The 18518-nt window shown below is 44.0% G+C and overlaps 1 protein-coding gene across 5 annotated transcripts; it reads left to right on the top strand.

The window, feature by feature from the left end:
- The first annotated feature begins 2823 nt into the window (after positions 1–2823).
- Positions 2824–16023, top strand: LOC137426562 (uncharacterized). Of its 5 annotated transcripts, XM_078774878.1 has the most exons (7): positions 2853–2937; positions 3034–3167; positions 3382–4283; positions 5673–5800; positions 11124–11212; positions 14020–14096; positions 14404–16023. In XM_078774878.1, the coding sequence occupies exons 3-7, from the start codon at positions 3487–3489 to the stop codon at positions 14531–14533; spliced, it is 1221 nt and encodes a 406-aa protein (XP_078631004.1). In that variant the 5' UTR covers positions 2853–2937; positions 3034–3167; positions 3382–3486; the 3' UTR covers positions 14534–16023. The 5 variants fall into 5 exon arrangements, with proteins under 5 accessions (XP_067971291.2, XP_078631004.1, XP_078631005.1 ...); XM_078774879.1 differs by lacking the exon at positions 3034–3167 and having other exon boundaries at positions 3392–4283; XM_068115199.2 differs by lacking the exon at positions 3034–3167.
- The last annotated feature ends 2495 nt before the right edge of the window (positions 16024–18518 follow it).

Genomic DNA, 18518 nt, shown 5'->3' with positions numbered 1-18518 from the left:
CACCTTATCCGGGCGCCGTTACCTGTGCGACACGGGAGCGCAGGTGAGTGTCGTTCCCGCCGGTACGTCAGACAAGCACGCCGCGGGCGGGGGCCCGCGCTGCTTGCCGCGAACGGGACGCCCATCCGTACGTACCGAAAACGCTGCCTCTCTCTGCGGTTCGGAGGGCAGGTTTTCCGATGGACGTTCGTCACCGCCGACGTGCCCATGGCACTGCTTGGCGCGGACTTCCTGTGCGCTAATGGGCTCCTGGTCGACGTAAAGCGCAGACGTCTTGTCCAGGCCGAGACGTTCAGCTCGCTCGCTTGTGCGCTGCCCAGCTCGTCGAGCAGCTCAACGAGCGGCTCGCTGAGCGGCTTGCCAAGCGGCTTGCCGAACGGTTCGGTTCCGGCCACGTTGATCTGTACGCTTCCGGCAGCAGACGAATTCACCCGCCTCCTCGCCGGCTTCCCGGCCCTCACGCGGCCCACCTTCTCGGCGGGGGCCGTCAAGCACGGGGTGGCCCATCACATCCCCACCGTCGGGCCACCGGTCTACGCCCGGGCACGCCGCCTCGAGCCGACGAAGCTGGCGGTGGCAAAAGCGGGGTTCGCTACCCTGGAGCGACTCGGCATCGTTCGGCGCTCGGAGAGTGCTTGGGCGTCGCCGCTGCACATCGTGCCGAAGCCCGGCGGGGGATGGCGACCGTGCGGGGACTATCGCCGTCTCAATGACGCCACCACTCCCGACCGCTACCCTTGTCCCCCACATTCAGGACTTTTCCGCCCGTTTGGCGGGCATGTCCTTCTTCTCGAAGGTGGACCTCATACGCGGCTACCATCAGGTCCCCGTCAGGCCGGAGGACGTCCCGAAGACGGCGGTCATCACGCCATTCGGACTCTTCGAGTTCCTGCGGATGCCCTTCGGTCTGAAGAATGCGGCTCAGGCGTTCCAGCGACTGATGGACAGCGTCCTGCGCGACTTGGATTTTGTCTACGTCTACCTGGACGATATCCTCATCGCCAGCGCGTGGTGGAGCCCACTGTGGACACGAAACGGACACGTGTCCACTGTGGACACGTCCACTGTGGACACGTCCGTGTGGCGGACACGAAAGCCCACTGGCGTGGTGACATCATTCCGCGCACCAAGTGGGCGGCGGCCACGCCCGAGAGAGAGGCGTGGCCTCAAGATATACATGGGGCGCGCAGCCCGGAGCAGCTCAGTGCTGCAGTTTGGGTACTTTCAATAAAGACTCTTTTATGAACCGCGTTGTCCGCTTGCTCCTTGCGTAAGCATTGGCGCGCGCAGCATCGCGCTTCAATATATAATATTAATAATTCCAGGTGGTATGTCAGTTGTGGAAATAGTAAAATGAATAAAATTAAATAATGCAAAGTTGTATATTGCTAGTGGATTAGTGGAGATGGATGGTGTTTTTAAATTTAAAAGTGTGTAAGAATAAATAATAGGCCTAGCTGCCGAATTTTTTTCCCCCGAAATTCAAAATTGGCTCCGAACCATCCATACATGACATACATACATTATATTCAACATACATATATACATAACATAACATAGATACATAACATACACATACATACATAGATACCATAATTATATACAACATGCATAACATACATAGTATACATACATACATACAATATATATACAACATACATATATACATACATTACATACATATATTACATACAAAGAACATACATAAGTCATAACATTACATACATACATACATACATAACATTACATGCTTACATACATGCATGCATAGGTACATACCGTTACATAACATTACATACACACATACACAACATACTACATACATACACAACATACTACATACACAACATGCATACATTACATACGGTACATAAATACACCGTACCGTACACAACATACATACAACATACACAATATGCACACATTACATACATACAACATACACAACATATAGGATATATATTACATACATATAAAACATACATACGCACGTACATACCATATATGCAACATACATACAACGTATATAACAAACATACATATACGCACAACACCATCAGGGACCTACTCACAGGTTGAAATTTGAGAACCCCTTTTCACGTGCAATCTCCAGAGTACGTGTGCAGGTGATTGTAGGCCTACTTTTTATGATAGACGTGTTACAATCCTGTGTAACAAACATTACTTTTGAAATATCAGGATAATTCTTTGTCGATCGAGCGTCTTTAATTCGACGCATTCCAGGTGATGATAATTTCTACGTTACAAAGGAGGCGATTGCGAGGGGATTTGATTGAGATGTTTAAACTTAAATGAATGGTACGACAATCTACATACAGAATAAGTGGTGAAGATTTTTTTTTTTTTTCCATCAGAATAGACAGCGATAGGATCAGGGGTCGCAGCTTGAGGTTGAGAGTGACGATCGAAGAGGAGAGTTCGGATGGTATTAAACTTAAAGCAAGGGTCTTTCACTCTCAAGTAGTTAGTGCAGGGAATGCTCGTCCTGGAAAGGTAGTGGCAGCATAAACGGTAGACAGGTTCAAACTGTTATTTTAGACAGGTACTTAGAGGTATTATGCCATTGTCGCTCTCACTCTCACTCTCTCCCTCTAACTCTCTCCCTCTCAGTTCTCACTCTCTCCCTCACCCTGTATCATTAAACAACAACAACAACAAAGTGCGGAAAATTCTGTATCATTCAACAACAACAAACAGAGTGCGTAATATTTCTGTATCATTAAACAACACAGCAAACTGAGTGCGGACTGCGGAATATATATGTCATTAAACAACAACAACAACAAACTGAGTGCGAAATATATTCCGTGTCATTAAACAACAACAACAACACATATCGAATGCGGAAGTAATTTTGGCGACTGGTAGTAGGCCATAGCCCATATGTCTTGTTTAACTAATATAGAGTAGGAAAAGGTGAGTTACGAATGAATGATCCGAAACAGTTATTTTCCAATTTAAATTGTTTCAAAACGACTTGGGTCTTAGTTGGTACCTTTGGCTTTTCTACAGATTTTAGCAATTATTAGGCTACACAGGACCTTTTCTCGTCGTTGAAGCTACTAGTACTAAAGGCAAAGGCCGTTCAATAGTAGTTTCCTCTTCGTCTTATCTCGGTACCATGGAAGTTGCGAGGATGTCGTACAGTAAGTTACAGTGTAGACATAAATATAAATAGTACCTTCTATAAGTGTTTTGTGTAGTTATAGCGATATATTCGAACCAAGGATTATATTTATCGCTCCACTGGCCGTTGTAATCGTTATACGAACTTCCTTAACGCTAAAAGTAAGAACAATGACAGAATTTTCAGAAGGGACATTTGGAAAGCTGGAAAGTTTAACCGAACGAAATGAAAAGTGTGCTGCAGATGTAAGCTGCAAGACTGAAGACAATGAAAAAAGTCCCGACTCAAAGGACCTGCTTGCAAGTGAATCGCTGGACGTTCAAATTGAAATCGATGGCATGAAATTGCCTGAAAATTCGATATCAAGTTGTTCGAAGAAACACGGATCTTGCGAAGCTGCTTCCGACGGTGCCGAGACTTTAAAAAGGAGCAATGATGAACCTGCAGCGAAGAAACCAATGATTTGCAGGCATACCAAGGATCCAGAAGATGTAAAACCCTTTAAATGCTCGCACAACACCTTAGATGATGAAATGTCAAGATTCTACCGAGAACTTGAGCAAGTGAGCAAGGTTGATGAAACAAAAGCACAGGAAGGAATTGGTCTAAGATTGGTTCAGACAGAGGCCAGTGCAATGTCTGAGCAGCAGGCACCATGGCGATGGCTGAACAGTGGCAATGAATGGACCAAAAAAAACCTTGGATACCAATTTGCCACAAAAGGCAGGGGGCATTTGCTGGACCCATATGGTCGGTGGAGATTTTCTCGCTTCGGGGGTCATCTAGACCATTTGGCTCCTGCATTTTCAGGTGCTGAACATGGGAACACCTTGTATCGTGACTTTTGTTTTGGGCCAAGTGGACATCCTGAAAACTTTCAAAGATTTTCACATCCTCAAGCTGCCTGTGCAGAAGGATACGGGCACCTGGAAAGTGTATTTCGACAACAGTCGCACTGTGGATGGGGCAAAGGATTCCACAGTGTTGTGGGTGATTGCCATGGAGGAGACGTAAGTCAGGATTCAAAAGGATTGCACAGCCCTTTGAAAGATAAACAAAGCTATTCGGATTGGCCAGTAAAAGAATTGTATCTGATTCGTGGTCTTCCTGGCTCGGGGAAATCCACTTTGGCCAGGTGAGGTAACAACCTTTTGTTATACATGGGGATTTGTCAGAGGATGAGTCATTAATCTCTTTATATCTTGTGAATATATGAACCAGAATTTCCACGAAACAGGGAAAAAAAATTCCATGCTTTTTGAGAAAAAAAAACGGGGGGATATTGTAATCGGCTCTCTCTGTCCGCCGCTATCTTCTCCGAAACCATTGTGCACAAATTCACCAAACTTGGTAGTTATGATCACCACATGGTGAGAAGGTGCAAGAGCAGTATCATTTTTGGCCCCATTCCTGGGGTGGGGTCAAAAGGTCAAATACCAAAATATGTAATTACAGGTTCCATTTAAAACATTTTAAATTTAACTTTGTGTATGCAGTCAAAATTGGGGATGCATGAAATATGTAACATTTTTTTGGATTTGACCCTCGGAATTGGGGAATTAAGGTCACGGGTCAAAACGTGGGGGTGGGGGGGTGAATTTGAGACTCAAAATTTGATATTGGGTAATTCCCGGTAGAACGTTTTGCCATCTTTCAACTTTGCTTTAGGTGGGAAGCATGGAGATTTGCGATGCTGCACCATCGACCTCTCTCTAGTTATTAATTACGTTAAGACATTGATGCATCTATAAATTAGAACGGCACTCAGTAGAGAGCGTACCTCTGCCTGGTGAACAGTTTACGTTTTGTATCCCACTAACAGGCCGGATCTGGATTCTCATATCTCATATCCAAATGGCAAAAAAAAACATTCTCATATCCAAGTACACATTCAGATCTTCACCAAAATCGAATATATTTGTCCTGTCAGACACCCAACTGGTCCACCAAGTTTCGTCCAAATCCGTTCAAAACTTTTTGAGATATCCTGCTATGTATTTTTTTTTGGCCCTAGCTCCCAATGGTGAAGAAGCACTTAATAAATTATAGTATCTGGATCCGGATCTTCACCAAAATCTAATCATTTAGTCCTTGTCACATACGCTACCTCTCTGCCAAATTTCGTCCGAATCCGTCCGCAACCTTTTGAGATATCTTGTTCACAAACGGACAGACAAACAGACAGACAGGGGTGAAAACATACCCTCCATCCACCTTTGGTGGCGGAGGTAAAAAAAAACATTTTAAATGTGCACTAAATGATAACTACCTGTCATTTTGAATAATTTAGATTGGTGAACAACAGCTTATAATTATGTTTACACATTGATTGTCCTATATGCTCTTAGATGCCATTTGCATGTTAGGCATGCATGAGGTGGGTGAGAGGGATTGGTTATAACAGAAAGGGATGTAAAACAAGTGGCAGAGAATGTGCGTATGTTGGTTCACTACCCACAATATTGTGTATATAATATGTACATGTCTTCTCCATATTATTTGCTGACCATGTGTTCTGATGCAGCTGGTTAAGTGAGCGAGGCCCCAATGGAATCATTTGCAGCACGGATGATTTCTTCCGTTCTGCTGAGGGAAAATATTGCTACGATAAGATGCGTCTTTCAGAAGCCCATTTCTGGAACCAGGACAAGGGTATGGTTACTAAAGTATTGTTACGAATTTGGGTAGTGATATATGTAGAGCAGAGTAGATCTGAGTAGGTACCATGCTTCGTGTGTCGCGGCAAGGAACACTTCCTGTAATAAGTCATGTGTAGACGTTTTGTCGGCTAAGATGTATCACTGTGGATCTACCAGGAGATTCGGGTGATAGGTAGTGTAGGGGTTAATGAGTAGAGCCCTTGTATGTCTCATCTGGTAGTCAAACTTTTGTCCCTTTTGGCACTGCAGACCACATGGACACTAGTTAGGACCTTTAGTACAACATTAATGACACCCTTCCCCCCTGACATGACTTAGGAAGAAATCGGGCTAGAACACTGCCACACAGCCGCCACCATTTACACCTCCGCGAGGCCTGTCCACCTCGCATAGCACATGCTACAACACAAGGAGCAGGGACGAGAGTTGGAGTGACGCAGGGGGCGTGCCCCTGGACGAGCCGGCGAGTCGGTGGAGGCTCTGATTGGCAGGACAGTGCGCCAAAGCTGACGTCATCGGCCGGAGATATTAACGGGGGCCGAACGCCTTTTCGAGCAGTTCAGATCTGATTGAGAGTTGATTTTGGGCAGCAGAGAGAGAGAGAGAGAGTCGTTCAGTTGGAGTCCCGGTGCGAGTGAGTTGAGACTCGGCGTGTGGAGTTGCGCAGAGTGTAGTGTGTTCATGCACAGAGTTGAATTTGTGCGCAGTTCGAGAGTTGATGAACGAGCGCCTAACGCCAGTTGGTTCGCAGTCGAGTTGAGAGAGGCCTGGCTGGCTGGTTGAGTTCGTTGTGAGTTGGATCCTGAGTGAGTTACGCACGAGTGAGCAGTTGCGCACCAGTTGGATTCCTGGCAGTCGTCCCGGTGATCCGAGTTGGCTTGTCGACCATGTACGAGGGTCGACCTCGTGGTGATCGGTGCTTGGTGCTCGGTGCTCGGTGCTTTGGAACTTGGAGCGAGGCGTGCCGCGGGACGAAAGGAGCCGCGAGTTGGACGGCGGCCAAAGCCAACGACGAGACAGATAAGGCCGCACGCCGCGTACATTTTACATGACGAACGTGTTCTTTTCTTTAATTCATCTCCCTCGTCTAGTGTTTGATATCTGGTGTGCGGGATCCCGAAGTCGGAAATTTTATTACCGGCGCATGCTTTTTCCTGTCTTTGCTTTCATTGAATAAACCCTTATATTACTTTTTGTACATAATATCTGAACGCAGTTTCCTGATTGATTTGATAGTTAAGGCTGCGGGGACTTTCGCCGCTTCCCTCCATTCCGCGCACTTAGGTGTTTTAGATTTTGGAATCCGCCATTGAGTTTCCGCCTCGGATTTAAAGCCTTCGTGATCGGCATCCGCGACCGCCAGATATTAATTTCGGCGGTTGCGCGACAGTATTATAGCACAAGGGAAGCTATTACTTGATGCAAGCTGTAAACTCTCTTACCATAATGAAACTTTCTGTGTTTCTCACTTTGATTCTATTTATTTCTCATCGACAGGGTGAGTCATAAGTCCCAGGACACGGTTTTAGCTGCTTAAACAAGATTTGGTTACACCAACTACCGGGGTGAGCCATAAGCCCCAGGAGTAATACCGTAACATATTACAGGAATAACAGGAGTAATAATAACACATTACAGTAATACAACAATTACAGTACCTCCTTAGACATCAAGTGCATCCGTATAACATCCACCATTGTCACAAGCTGTCAACCTGTTCCCCTGATCTGCATCTGACTATTCACAAATGACAGTTGGTTTATGTGGTTTCATGTCACAATCTCCTTTCATTCTGTGATGTAACGGTGAATATGAAATGCCCAACTCTGCAGAACGTTTCCGTAATGATTTTTTTCAGAGAACTGCAGACGGATGTTTTAATGTTTTAAATTCCCAAATCACGAGTTTTGATCATTCGTTGTGCTTGCTGTCGAGTGCACTACCAGTCTGAAATGCCTTTTTTCCCCCAATGACGAAGATTTGATTTTTACAGTGCTGGTTTTCCAAAACGCTCCTCAAAGTCGTCTTGCATCTGTTATCATCATCTTGTCTGTGTTTTCCTCTCGTGTTACCACACCACTACTACCATCGGATCCTCTCTTCCACTGTAAATGGACCGGTGTCTGCCATCTTGGTTTAATGTAGTATTTGTATTATCTTTTAAAAAAGAAAACTGTATAATTAAATACATGGTACAGTATAAACAAATCTTGTTTTAGCAGCTAAAACAATGTCCTGAGACTTATGACTCACCCTGTATCCTGCTGTTAGTGTTGTATACACTGTATTCACTTTCTTTATTTCCCAACTGTTTCCCATGTCTTCCCGCCATGTCTTCATCCCCTCTGTCCCATTATTCATCACCCTCGCTTCAATTCCGCCCTTTTACCTTCTGTTTAATAAGAAAAAATGCCAAAAACCTTCTTGACTTTAACTTTTGTTTGTCTATCTCGCTTTCTGTTAACCATGTGTTTGATGGGCCCTGCTTCCTTACCCCCATCTTGCTAATTATTCTTCTCGCCGAACCCGTTCCTATGTAGCCTGCCTCAAAAACAATTCTGTTTTTCCCTTTATTCCTTTTCAAAACAACCTCAAATTACAACAATTAAACGTCATTCATCATCATTCATTCTCAACTGATTTCTTAATTAATTCAGTTACAAACTTTTCTTCCCCTTCATTTTTCTTCCTCCTCCCTTCTCACTCCATAAATTTAAACCCTTTTTAATGACAATTTTAAAATTTTAATCTTTGTCCATACTTGCTGTCAAACACCTTTCTTCCATTCTGCTGCTTTGTCTTCTCCCTTTTCTTTGTCCTCCATACCCTGATTAACTGCCAGCTCATGCCCCATCCACCATCGTGTGCATATAGTGCTGTCTTTCTTTAGGGTGCCTTCACATACACGGATTATTCTTACGAGTCCTTACGGATTGCCAACTCGTAGTCAATCGCAAGCATCCGTAAATAACGGAAGATGATTTTTGACATGTCAAAAGTTGTTGCGAGTTGTGACGAGTTATCTACGGATACCAGCGAGTTATTTACGGATGCTTGTGATTGACTACGAGTTGGCGATCCGTAAGGACTCGTAAGAATAATCCGTGTATGTGAAGGTTGCGTTATGCCTTTATAATCATCAACGCCATCACAATTCTGATGTCTGTTTTCATCTCTCTGCCTTTGCAATCCTTGAATCCAACCCCTTTTGGGGAAGCAGATGTGTGTGGGACTACGGTGACAAACTCCCTCACGTCAGTACCTTCCCCCATGTCATAATCACACCTGGGTTCCCCTACACATGCTTGGGGTTGCACAGTGCTGTGTCCCTCCACACTGTGCCTCTTCCCCTCTTTGCTTCCCTCACTCCCCACCTTGCTCCCTTCATGTCCCTCAACCCCTTTGCATCGTTTAACCCTGTTCTTCTCTGCTTCCCTTGTGTTCCGGCCCCTCTCTTCTTCCCCTGGTTTCTGGGCCCATATCTTCTTCCCTCTGCGTCCTGGCCGCTCCCTTCTTCCCCTGCATCCCAGCTTCTCCCTTCGTCCCCTGCGTCCCAGGCCCTCCCGTCTAGCCCATGTGTCCCAGCCCTTCCCTACTTCCTCAACTTCCTAGCCCCTCTCTGCTTTCCCAGCATTGCGGTCCCTGTCTGATTCCCCAGCATCGCCTATCCCTTCTGCTTCCGCATCATCACATATCCTCTCTGATTCCCCCATCACTACGTACTCCATCTGCTTCCCCAGTGTCCCGGTCCTTCTTTACCTCCCCAGCTGCTCTCTACCTCACCAGTGTTACGGCCCCTTTCTACCCCCCTAGTGTTCCAGCCCCTCTCTGCCACCCCCCCAACCCCCCCCCCCCCCCCCCCGCCAGCAGCAGCCGGCTCCTCTCTGCTTCCCAAGCGTCACAGCCCCTCTCTGCTTCCTCAGCTACCACTCCCTCTCTGCTTCCCCAGTGTACCACCCCCTCTCTGTTTCCCCACGTGGCCTCCAAAGCCAGCCGACTGGGCATCGTTTGTCATGCAAAGTCTTTCCTTGGCCAATCTGAACTTTTGACAACCGACAAGACCTTCCTTCACAGCTTGATGGAATATGATTCTCCCCTTTGTGCTGGTGCCCCTGCCTCACACCTTGCCCTTCTTGATGTGGAAAGCAAGGCCCCCAAAATCTATGGGATCTCCCATGATTAAGCTGAGTATATAGGCCTGTTACTTTTGCTTCGCAGGCAGGTTGGTGGCCTCTCTGTCTTCTACTGCTATGCCTCCTTTTCGGTCTTGTACCCTCTGCCCTCTCGTGGCTGTGACCCTCCCAGATTTCTGCAGGGCACACACGGTTTCATTCAGATTGTGTGCAGTTTGCCCTTCTCTCCCTCCCCTTGATCTTGCTCTCACCCTTACTTATACTCTGCTGTTGGTGTTCCTCCCTTTCCATTTTGTTCCATTCCATTCTGCTCTAGCTCTTCCACCACCCTCAACCATGTACAGTCGGACCCCGACATTTGCGGGGGATACGTTCCTGGAAAATGTGGCGAATATCAAATCCATGAATGTGGGGGCAATGTTGGAATGGCGGAGTGGGGTGGGATACCTGAGGGGGACAAAGCACGGAGAGGGCAGAGGGTGCAAGGTTTGACAAGGCGCCACCAAGTTTTAGAGGAGGGGGACAAGTTTGAAAGCTCATGCTTGCGATTGGACAGTTGATTTTCTGGCTATCCAGAGAGTAGATACACTTGTTACAAGCTTTGTGGAATGATCTGAGGTTGTCTTCAGTTGGATTTGCCTTCAATGAGGAGAATGATAGTTGTTTTAAAGCAACTACCTCACCACACGATTCTGAGTACCAAGAGCATGAAGATGGATAAGATAATTGAAGATGAGATGGATGAATGTGTGCATAAGAGAGGGCAGGTTTGTGTGGAAGAATTCGCAGGCTGAATTAATATCAGTGGCGTTGGTTGTAGGAGACCAGTCAGTCCTTATGTGTAAAAAAAGAATAATAATAAAAAATTTAATCCGTGAATACACGAAGGGTGAATGTCGAAGCAGGTCACATGTTATGAACCCGCGGATATGTGGGGTCTGCGAATGCTGGGACCGTGAATGTTGTGGTCCGACTGTGTATATAAAATAAAAAATAAAAACATTTCCCTTTTCACTCACTTTTCTTCGTATTCAGTTAATGTTGCATTGCGTCACTCTCACCTTTGTTTTGTCACTTTCGTCCAAACCTGTTTCTCAGTTGCTTTATGCTACAATTTTATGTTTGATGCGAATACAGTGGGTGAAGGAGAGGAACTGTCATTGAATGATGTTTCTGTTGCAGCTGAGCGAGCAATGGCATGCGGACGTTCACCTGTTATCATCGATAACACCAACACCCAAGCTTGGGAGATGAAGCCTTATGTTTCCCAGGTTTGATGAATCCCATTTTATCCATGCAGTGGGCCAAAATAATTTATTTGAAGTTACGTCTCCAGTATTTGTTTACAATTAATTTTTCTGCATGTAATTTTATGATTATGATCATGATAATTATTGTACTTGTATGGGAACATAGGAATTGTAGTGCATTGGATATATTGGAAATTTAATTTCCTCACAGTGAGTGTGTGAGGGCGCTGATCGGGCAAGCTAAATCGCAAATCAAAAATGAAAAGCATTGCATTGGCAGTGAAACAATCTCACATGGCAGACAGAATGTGTTCAAAATAATGTCTTTCCAAAAAACAACAGAAATTTGTCTGCCTGTTGCAGAATTGCTTGCAAAGTAATATCTCTTTATGCATATGCCATCAGTGATGTATTACAACTGGCCAATTGCAGTGTTTCTTGGAAGCATTTGTTAGTTCACCATTACCCAGTTGTAGAAGGCATTTGACATATTTCTTGCCATGCTCGTCAGTGCCGCCGCGCCATACTCACATAATTTTGCGTAGCTCATAAATGTTGAAGTGCTGCCATAGAGCAGAGCGGTAAATGCATGCGTCCATTATTTACGCCCATGAACCGCGCTTTACTACTGCAGGACTTGGCGGAAGTCACCGCCAAGTAAAATGACCTTGCTTTTGAATGGCAAATCCTCCTGCATCAGATCATGCAACTTCCGATCCAGTGCCTCAAGCATATGGCGTTATGGCGATGAGCCATATGTGCTTCATCCACCCAATGAGAGCTGCCTGGCCGATAAATGTGGCAAGCTCAGTTTGGCAAGCTCAGTTGGGCTACTTTATTTATCATACTAAAATATGTAATGTGGTGTGTCTGACTGCGACACATTCAGTCGTTACTTATCCAATCTCAAGCAAACTTGACCAGAGTACTAAGTGTCACATTTTTGGATGTATTAGCGACTTAATTTTGCCCCCCTCTCAATGGGGTTTTCTTCCTAAGGGCGAAATCCGTGTTAAGGTGTATAGATAGCTCAATCTGGCGTTTTTATCAAGGGCGCTTATAATATCAAAAGTAATAACAACAGTAATGATAATAGCATAATATTAATGTTATTGCAAAACAAATGGTGAGGAGCCTGTAATAACCTCTCCCACCTAGAGCGGCGCTGCATGAAATAGCGAATTTGCGACCCTTCCCCCCCCCCCCCCCCCCCACCTCGCCCTCCTCCCCAAAACGACAGGCAAAGATAAAAACACCCCTATACAATAACTGTGGTCATGCTGATCCTATGAAGCAAGTCAGAATGTAATTGGCCCAGAACTGCAAGAGTAGCACGACAAACAAACACACACACACGCATACACCGGACCGTGAATTATAATATCCATTATGATAAAACACCAGTTGATGGATAATCCTCCATTCTATAATGAAACTTTATCATGAGTGTCATTCTGATAGATAGGTTGACCCTTCATCGAAGCAAGTTGAAGTGAAAGAGTTTTATTTTACATGGGATTACACAAGTCTCAGTAATGATCCCATTGGCTGAATGAGCCAAAATTGCACAACGAGAATACTCGGAGTACCTGAGAGTATATTTGAGTGTCATGTCATGTCATGGACGCTCAGTTCTATCGTGAAGGTGTCACAAAACTACTTGAACTTTAGCAGGAATATGTGGACCATAGTTGGTGATTATGTTGATAAATAAATATGCACCATGGTAGAATAATGATTGCACCATGGTAGAATATAATATGCACCATGGTAGAATAACGTTTAGTATATCTTTTTGTTTCATTCGAATATATTTATACCTGTTTTAGAGTAAAATAATATGAGGCATTACCTTTCAACACACCCTCATATATTTTCGTTAAAAACCTAGCTGGCTCAATCGTGACCTTCAGGGAGGGAGTAATGTGCCTTACCGACCTGTTCCAGTCTATGTGTGACTTTAGTCCCTACAATATTATTGACCTAATGCCCTCAATCAACTTGGGGTCGGCACGAAAATTGGTTATGAAGAGGTAAAAAAAAACACCTTTAGAGGCCATTTTTCCCCGCAAGCGGGGGTTGGCCTTTTTCGGGAACTGTGGTTGTTGTTTTTCGGTCCCATTTTTGAAGCAATGTTTTACGGCCGGATGCCCTTCCTGACGCCAGCCCTTTTTGCCGCCTTTAACGACAAGCAGGGAATTACCAGTGAACTGGTACTCAATTTGCCGACCTCGGAAGGATGACAGGCTGAGTCAACCCCCCTGGCGTTAATTCAGCGATTGACCGGGATTCGAACCCAGGATCCTAGGATCCTAAGCCGGCACCCTAGCCGCTAGCCCAACACCAGGGATTAATGAAGAGGTAGTGTTGCTCAAAATCTGACAAAGTGAATGTAAGAACAAGTATTATTACTCCCGCCAGGGAGTAATGCATTCAATCGTGTTCGTCCGTATGTGTGTGTGTGTGTGCGTATGTGTGTTCGTATGTTCATGTGTTCGTGTGTTTGTGAACAAGATATCTGGAAAAGTTCTGAACGGATTTGGATGAAAGTTGGTGGGATGGTTGCCCTTGGGATAAGGAAGAATTGATTAGCTTTTGGTGAAGCTCAGGATATTATTCCGGATCCAGGAATTTTTTGAAGGATTTTTTTACCATTGGAAGATAGGGCTCAGCAGCGGCCACCCACGGCGGGAGTATGCGCTCTACTGAGTGGCGTTCTAGTTGTAACTGTACTTCTGTTTAATTTCAAACCAAATTTGATTTGTTTAAATAATTTACCGATGAATGCTTAGATATATACTGGTTATTTGTTTATTTATTTTGTCTAGGCTCTTGATCTTGACTATCACATCCAATTTGTTGAACCTGACACATGGTGGAAGACAAATACAGAAGAGCTGGAAAGGTATTGCCTTTTGTTTATCTTTCGACCTGAACTTTTAAATATCTGATTATTTTCTTGTTTATTTGTCAGAACAAGTGCATACTTGGATACTTAAATGTTTTGGAAAAGTGAAATGAGGGGAAAAAGGCAACATGTCTTTACTAGAGAATGCTGAGTTACTTAGATGATCATAACCATCTTTAGCATTCACTGGTTTAACTGGATATTTCAGGCCTATAATTGTGCATGCAAAGAATCATTATGTTTCTTTCACCAACTCTGTCTCTACTTCTCTCTGTACACTGACTGTCTGGTCCATTATCTGCAGAAGGAACAGCCATGGAGTGGATCGTCTTCATATTCAGTCCATGCTTTCTCGTTTTGACCGAAATGTATCCGTCGATTCAGTCTTGCGATCCAAAGTTCCTATACGCAGAAGTCAAAAAGCCAAAGCTTAGCAGTGGACATCTCATACCCAGCATCCAGCACTGAATATCCTGCACATAGGTTCCAGCACTTGTGCCTTGTATCGTGCACCTGGATCATATATTGCTACCCAGAATACAGTAGTTGTGAATTGACATCAAGAGTCTGAAATGAAGTTTTCATAAACACTCAACCTAACTCACTGTATCCTGCACCTGGTATTCAAATAAGGGTGGTGCAAACAGTTCAGACAAGTATGTTAATTGCCTGGGCATACACAATCATATTCATAATCGATGATATATGTATGCTAAAGGTGTAAAACGTTTTTTTGAAATTTAGATTTGGAGGTTCATTTGCTATATGGATGATCCAGTAAGTTGTTCAAACAATTTTTGCTGGGTTCCCTATTTCCTCCATAGCACAACAACAACAACAACAACAACAGGCATTTTAAGGCCATTTTCCCTGCTAGAGCGGGGGTTAGCCTATAGGTTACCTAACCTATTCGGTTAGCCTCCATAGCACTGCAGTTTTGAAAATGAAAATACAATAACACCACACTGTTTCTAGAATGTAACACCAGCAAATTGAGTTTCAACCTCAATCCGACAGTTATCCGTTGCCTGGTTTTTAACTCGGAAGCATTGTCAGCACTGGCATGAGTGCAATCTTTATGCCATGTTATGCATTTGAACTTTTCTAACTATATTTTACTATATTTTGCAGGACCTTTTTTCGCCATTTCAAGTATCAAAATCCGAGACTTACTACGGGTATCTCCAATGGTTGTTGAATTTTTAACCTCACATCTTTGTATAAAAAAAAAATTCATAAACTCTTACAATGCTTTTCATCTAGAAGTAAAATCTCAACCAGCTTAAAAACCCACCTTTCGCAGCAAGTGCAACTGAGTGAATATTTGAGTAACTTCTGAGCTCGGTTATGAAATGTCGCATGCTTTTCATAGGCAATCGTTGACTCAACGACAAGACATCGCTACCTCCACATAAATGACTCAGAAATTCATCGAGGTTGCACTTACTGATTGCTGTTGCATTTTCTTTTTCAAATTCTCAAAATATTCAACAGTGGTCAGATCTAGTAATTCTCAGTTTTTTTTAATTTGAGTTTACTTTCCCTTTAAAGATACCTGAATTCATCTTTTTGTTTGTTGCCATGCATGGGCGTGCTGTCATGATGTTCCTGAATGTTAAGTCTTTGGCTCAAATATTGTTTAAGAACAGGAAGTCTCACTGTATGGTTTACATTTTTATCTTGAATATATCGTTCTGGTCTAAAACGTACGTAAAGCATTGGTTAATTTGCTCAAAAGTAGTTTTCCTATTGGGCCACTCGGGAATAATCTTTAATCCTTTGATGGATATCCTTTTGTTATGTGCAACTCTAATTATTTTTGATATCATTGGTACTTCCAAAGGGAAGTCGTTTCTTGGATATTCTTGTGGAGAAGCCTATTCTTGTGCAAATAATTGGTATTAAATGACATTTGTTAATCATATTATGTTCGTTGTGGTCCTTCAATATGATGTGTTTTGCTGTTGAAGGGCAAGTCCAATATATCACACTCTTTATGTATGGGACATTCAGAGACTTTCACCATCTCAAAATTGATCGAAAAGGACTTTGATTTCAATGTTTTTTTTCGTCTTCATGTTTGGTATCTGTAAGAAGAATACTATGAGTAAAAATAATGACATTTGACCTTGAGATAATTAGTCAATAAGATAAAATGTACGCTGTTATGTATGGGACCACAAAAATGCAGATTTTTCAACAAAATGTTTAAAGTTCAAAATCCTCTGAAAGTCTTTTTATTGTACAACTTGATATCTCGGGTGAAGAAAGGTTGAACAGTTGAGTTTCTTTTTGCAAAATGTTGTTGAAAAAAAATTACACCGTTTTCAATAAGTGTTAATTATTTAATGTGTTAATTAATTTTAATAAGTGTTATATTTGAAGGACGTGTTATGTGTGGGACATTTGGCCCCCTTGGTTTCATGTGATAAAATACATTATGTAACCATTTTGCTTTTCAATGCATAATTAAGAAGGGCTGAAAAATAATTTTCATATTGAACCCAACAGATACAATAAGGTGTATCAGCAACATGCAACAAGTTAAATTAAATGGGCATTGTATTGGTACAGGTGCCCATAAGGCCACAAATAACATGGAATGAATACTGATATTTACATAGAGATTCCCGGGTGTGTCCTGTGTAAAATCTCATCTACGTGTAATGTTTATTCATGGAAATGTCAATTAATTGTGAAGCCATATTTTAAGCCACCAAGCAGTAAAGAACAGTCTGAGAAGACAAAAGGGCTGACAGAATGGCCTAGAGGTATGCACACTCGCCTCAAAACTGTCTAGTCTGGGTTTGAAACACAACCTCGTTATAATCTCTCATCCTGGTGTGGGAGACGTTTGTCCAAGCAGGCAGGGTGGTTCATCAATGTGTGTGCTGTCCCTCGGAAGGACGCCAAACAGGCGTCTCATCTACCGGCATTAATTGGTGGATGGTAATGATCCCATGGTATCCTTCGCGAAGAGTAGGTGAGCTATCACCATCATCATGAACAAATTCCAAATTCCTGCTCAACCAAGCAGAGGGCATTGCAGCAGCGCCACAGCCCTGCACTCAGCCAATGATGCTGCCCCACAGCCTTGTGATGCATAAAAATGAATGAATGATGAGAAAACAGAAATCACACAGAACTTTCTACAGTGTAATCTCTTGAATATTTTTTCAAACTTTCCACCGCTTTTGTTCTCCCCTTTTAAAAATGGAATGATGCAGTATTTTTTTTTTTTACATGTTAGGTAATGTCTAGACAATGAATCTCAGGGAGGATTTGTGCTTAGAACAAGAGACAACCTGCTGGCCAATGACTACCCATTTGAAAGGAATTTCATCCATACACTTTGCATGCGATGTCACATACGTAACGTCCTTGTCCCATACATATGTTTGTCGGGGTAGGTGATGACATACCCGAGTGCAGATAGGATTGTGTAGTATTAGCATGGACCACGTGCGAGTAGGAAGCCCATCTCGATGTACATAAGCAGGGAAACCGTGAGCTTAAAATTGTTTATGTGTCACCACATGGAGGGTGGTTTTGTGTTTGTTAAATAGGGCTTAAGGATAATTCCCAGTGTGTAATTGCCTCCTGTGATTTTTCCCTTATGTTTTTTTACATTCACTCGGCCAGCCATGCAATCAGCTCCATTAACCACAATAACCGACATAGTGCTGAACATTCCCGATCGGACAATTAATCCCCGTCTCTAAAGGTTCGTAACTGACAGGCAACTAACCCCGCCCCACCAACTGACTAAGGAACAAGGCCACACCCCCAGAGTGGGACGAGGGGTGTGGAAACTATCGTGGCTGGCAAACCAAGCCCCGAGCTTTGTCATTCGTCGAGTCTGACCATCGAGCGATTGGGTGGAACTCGGCGTGACGTCGGTGTGACGTCAGAGTGAAGGTTCGAGAGAAGAAGAAGAATCCGTCTCTCTCTCTCTCTCTCTCTCTCTCTCTCTCTCTCTCTCTCTCTCTCTCTCTCTCTCTCTCTCTCTCTCTCTCCCCCCCCCCCCCCCTCGTTGGTACTGGTGGTTTGATTGGGCGGTCACGCTTTGTCCTTTGTCTCTCGAGTGGCTCGTGAGGAGAACTGCGGAGCTTTGGAAACTCTCTCATCATGAAGGAAGGAGTGTTGGTGAACTGTGGTGTTTCTCGTGGAAGCTGGAGCCGCGTTGCATTTCAGAGGGAGTGGAGAGCGAGGCAGGACTGGCCGCACGAATTGCCTCACATTTGTGGCGCAGTGCGGAGGAACTTCGCGCCATCTTGTGCGTTTCCTGCGCAGGCGGCTGCGGGCCACATCGGACTGCCGAAGGCAAATAAAAGGGGGGGGGGGGGGGGATTTTCTTTTTCTTTTCGTTGATCATTCCCCTGTCTGTTTTTGTGTCTGAGTGGAGACGTCTCAAGTTAG

This window comes from Myxine glutinosa, chromosome 1 (genome assembly GCF_964187855.1).
Source record: "Myxine glutinosa chromosome 1, kmMyxGlut1.1, whole genome shotgun sequence".
NCBI lineage: Eukaryota > Metazoa > Chordata > Myxini > Myxiniformes > Myxinidae > Myxine > Myxine glutinosa.
This window is presented reverse-complemented; position numbering and strand designations above follow the sequence as displayed.

Bases quoted from the DNA above. Each gene is read 5' to 3' on its own strand.
- LOC137426562 (XM_068115190.2), top strand. From the start codon at position 3,319: ATGACAGAATTTTCAGAAGGGACATTTGGAAAGCTGGAAAGTTTAACC. The intron at 4,284-5,672 runs GTGAGGTAACAA...GTTCTGATGCAG, and splicing joins GGGAAATCCACTTTGGCCAG to CTGGTTAAGTGAGCGAGGCC. The intron at 11,213-14,019 runs GTTTGATGAATC...TATTTTGTCTAG, and splicing joins TGAAGCCTTATGTTTCCCAG to GCTCTTGATCTTGACTATCA.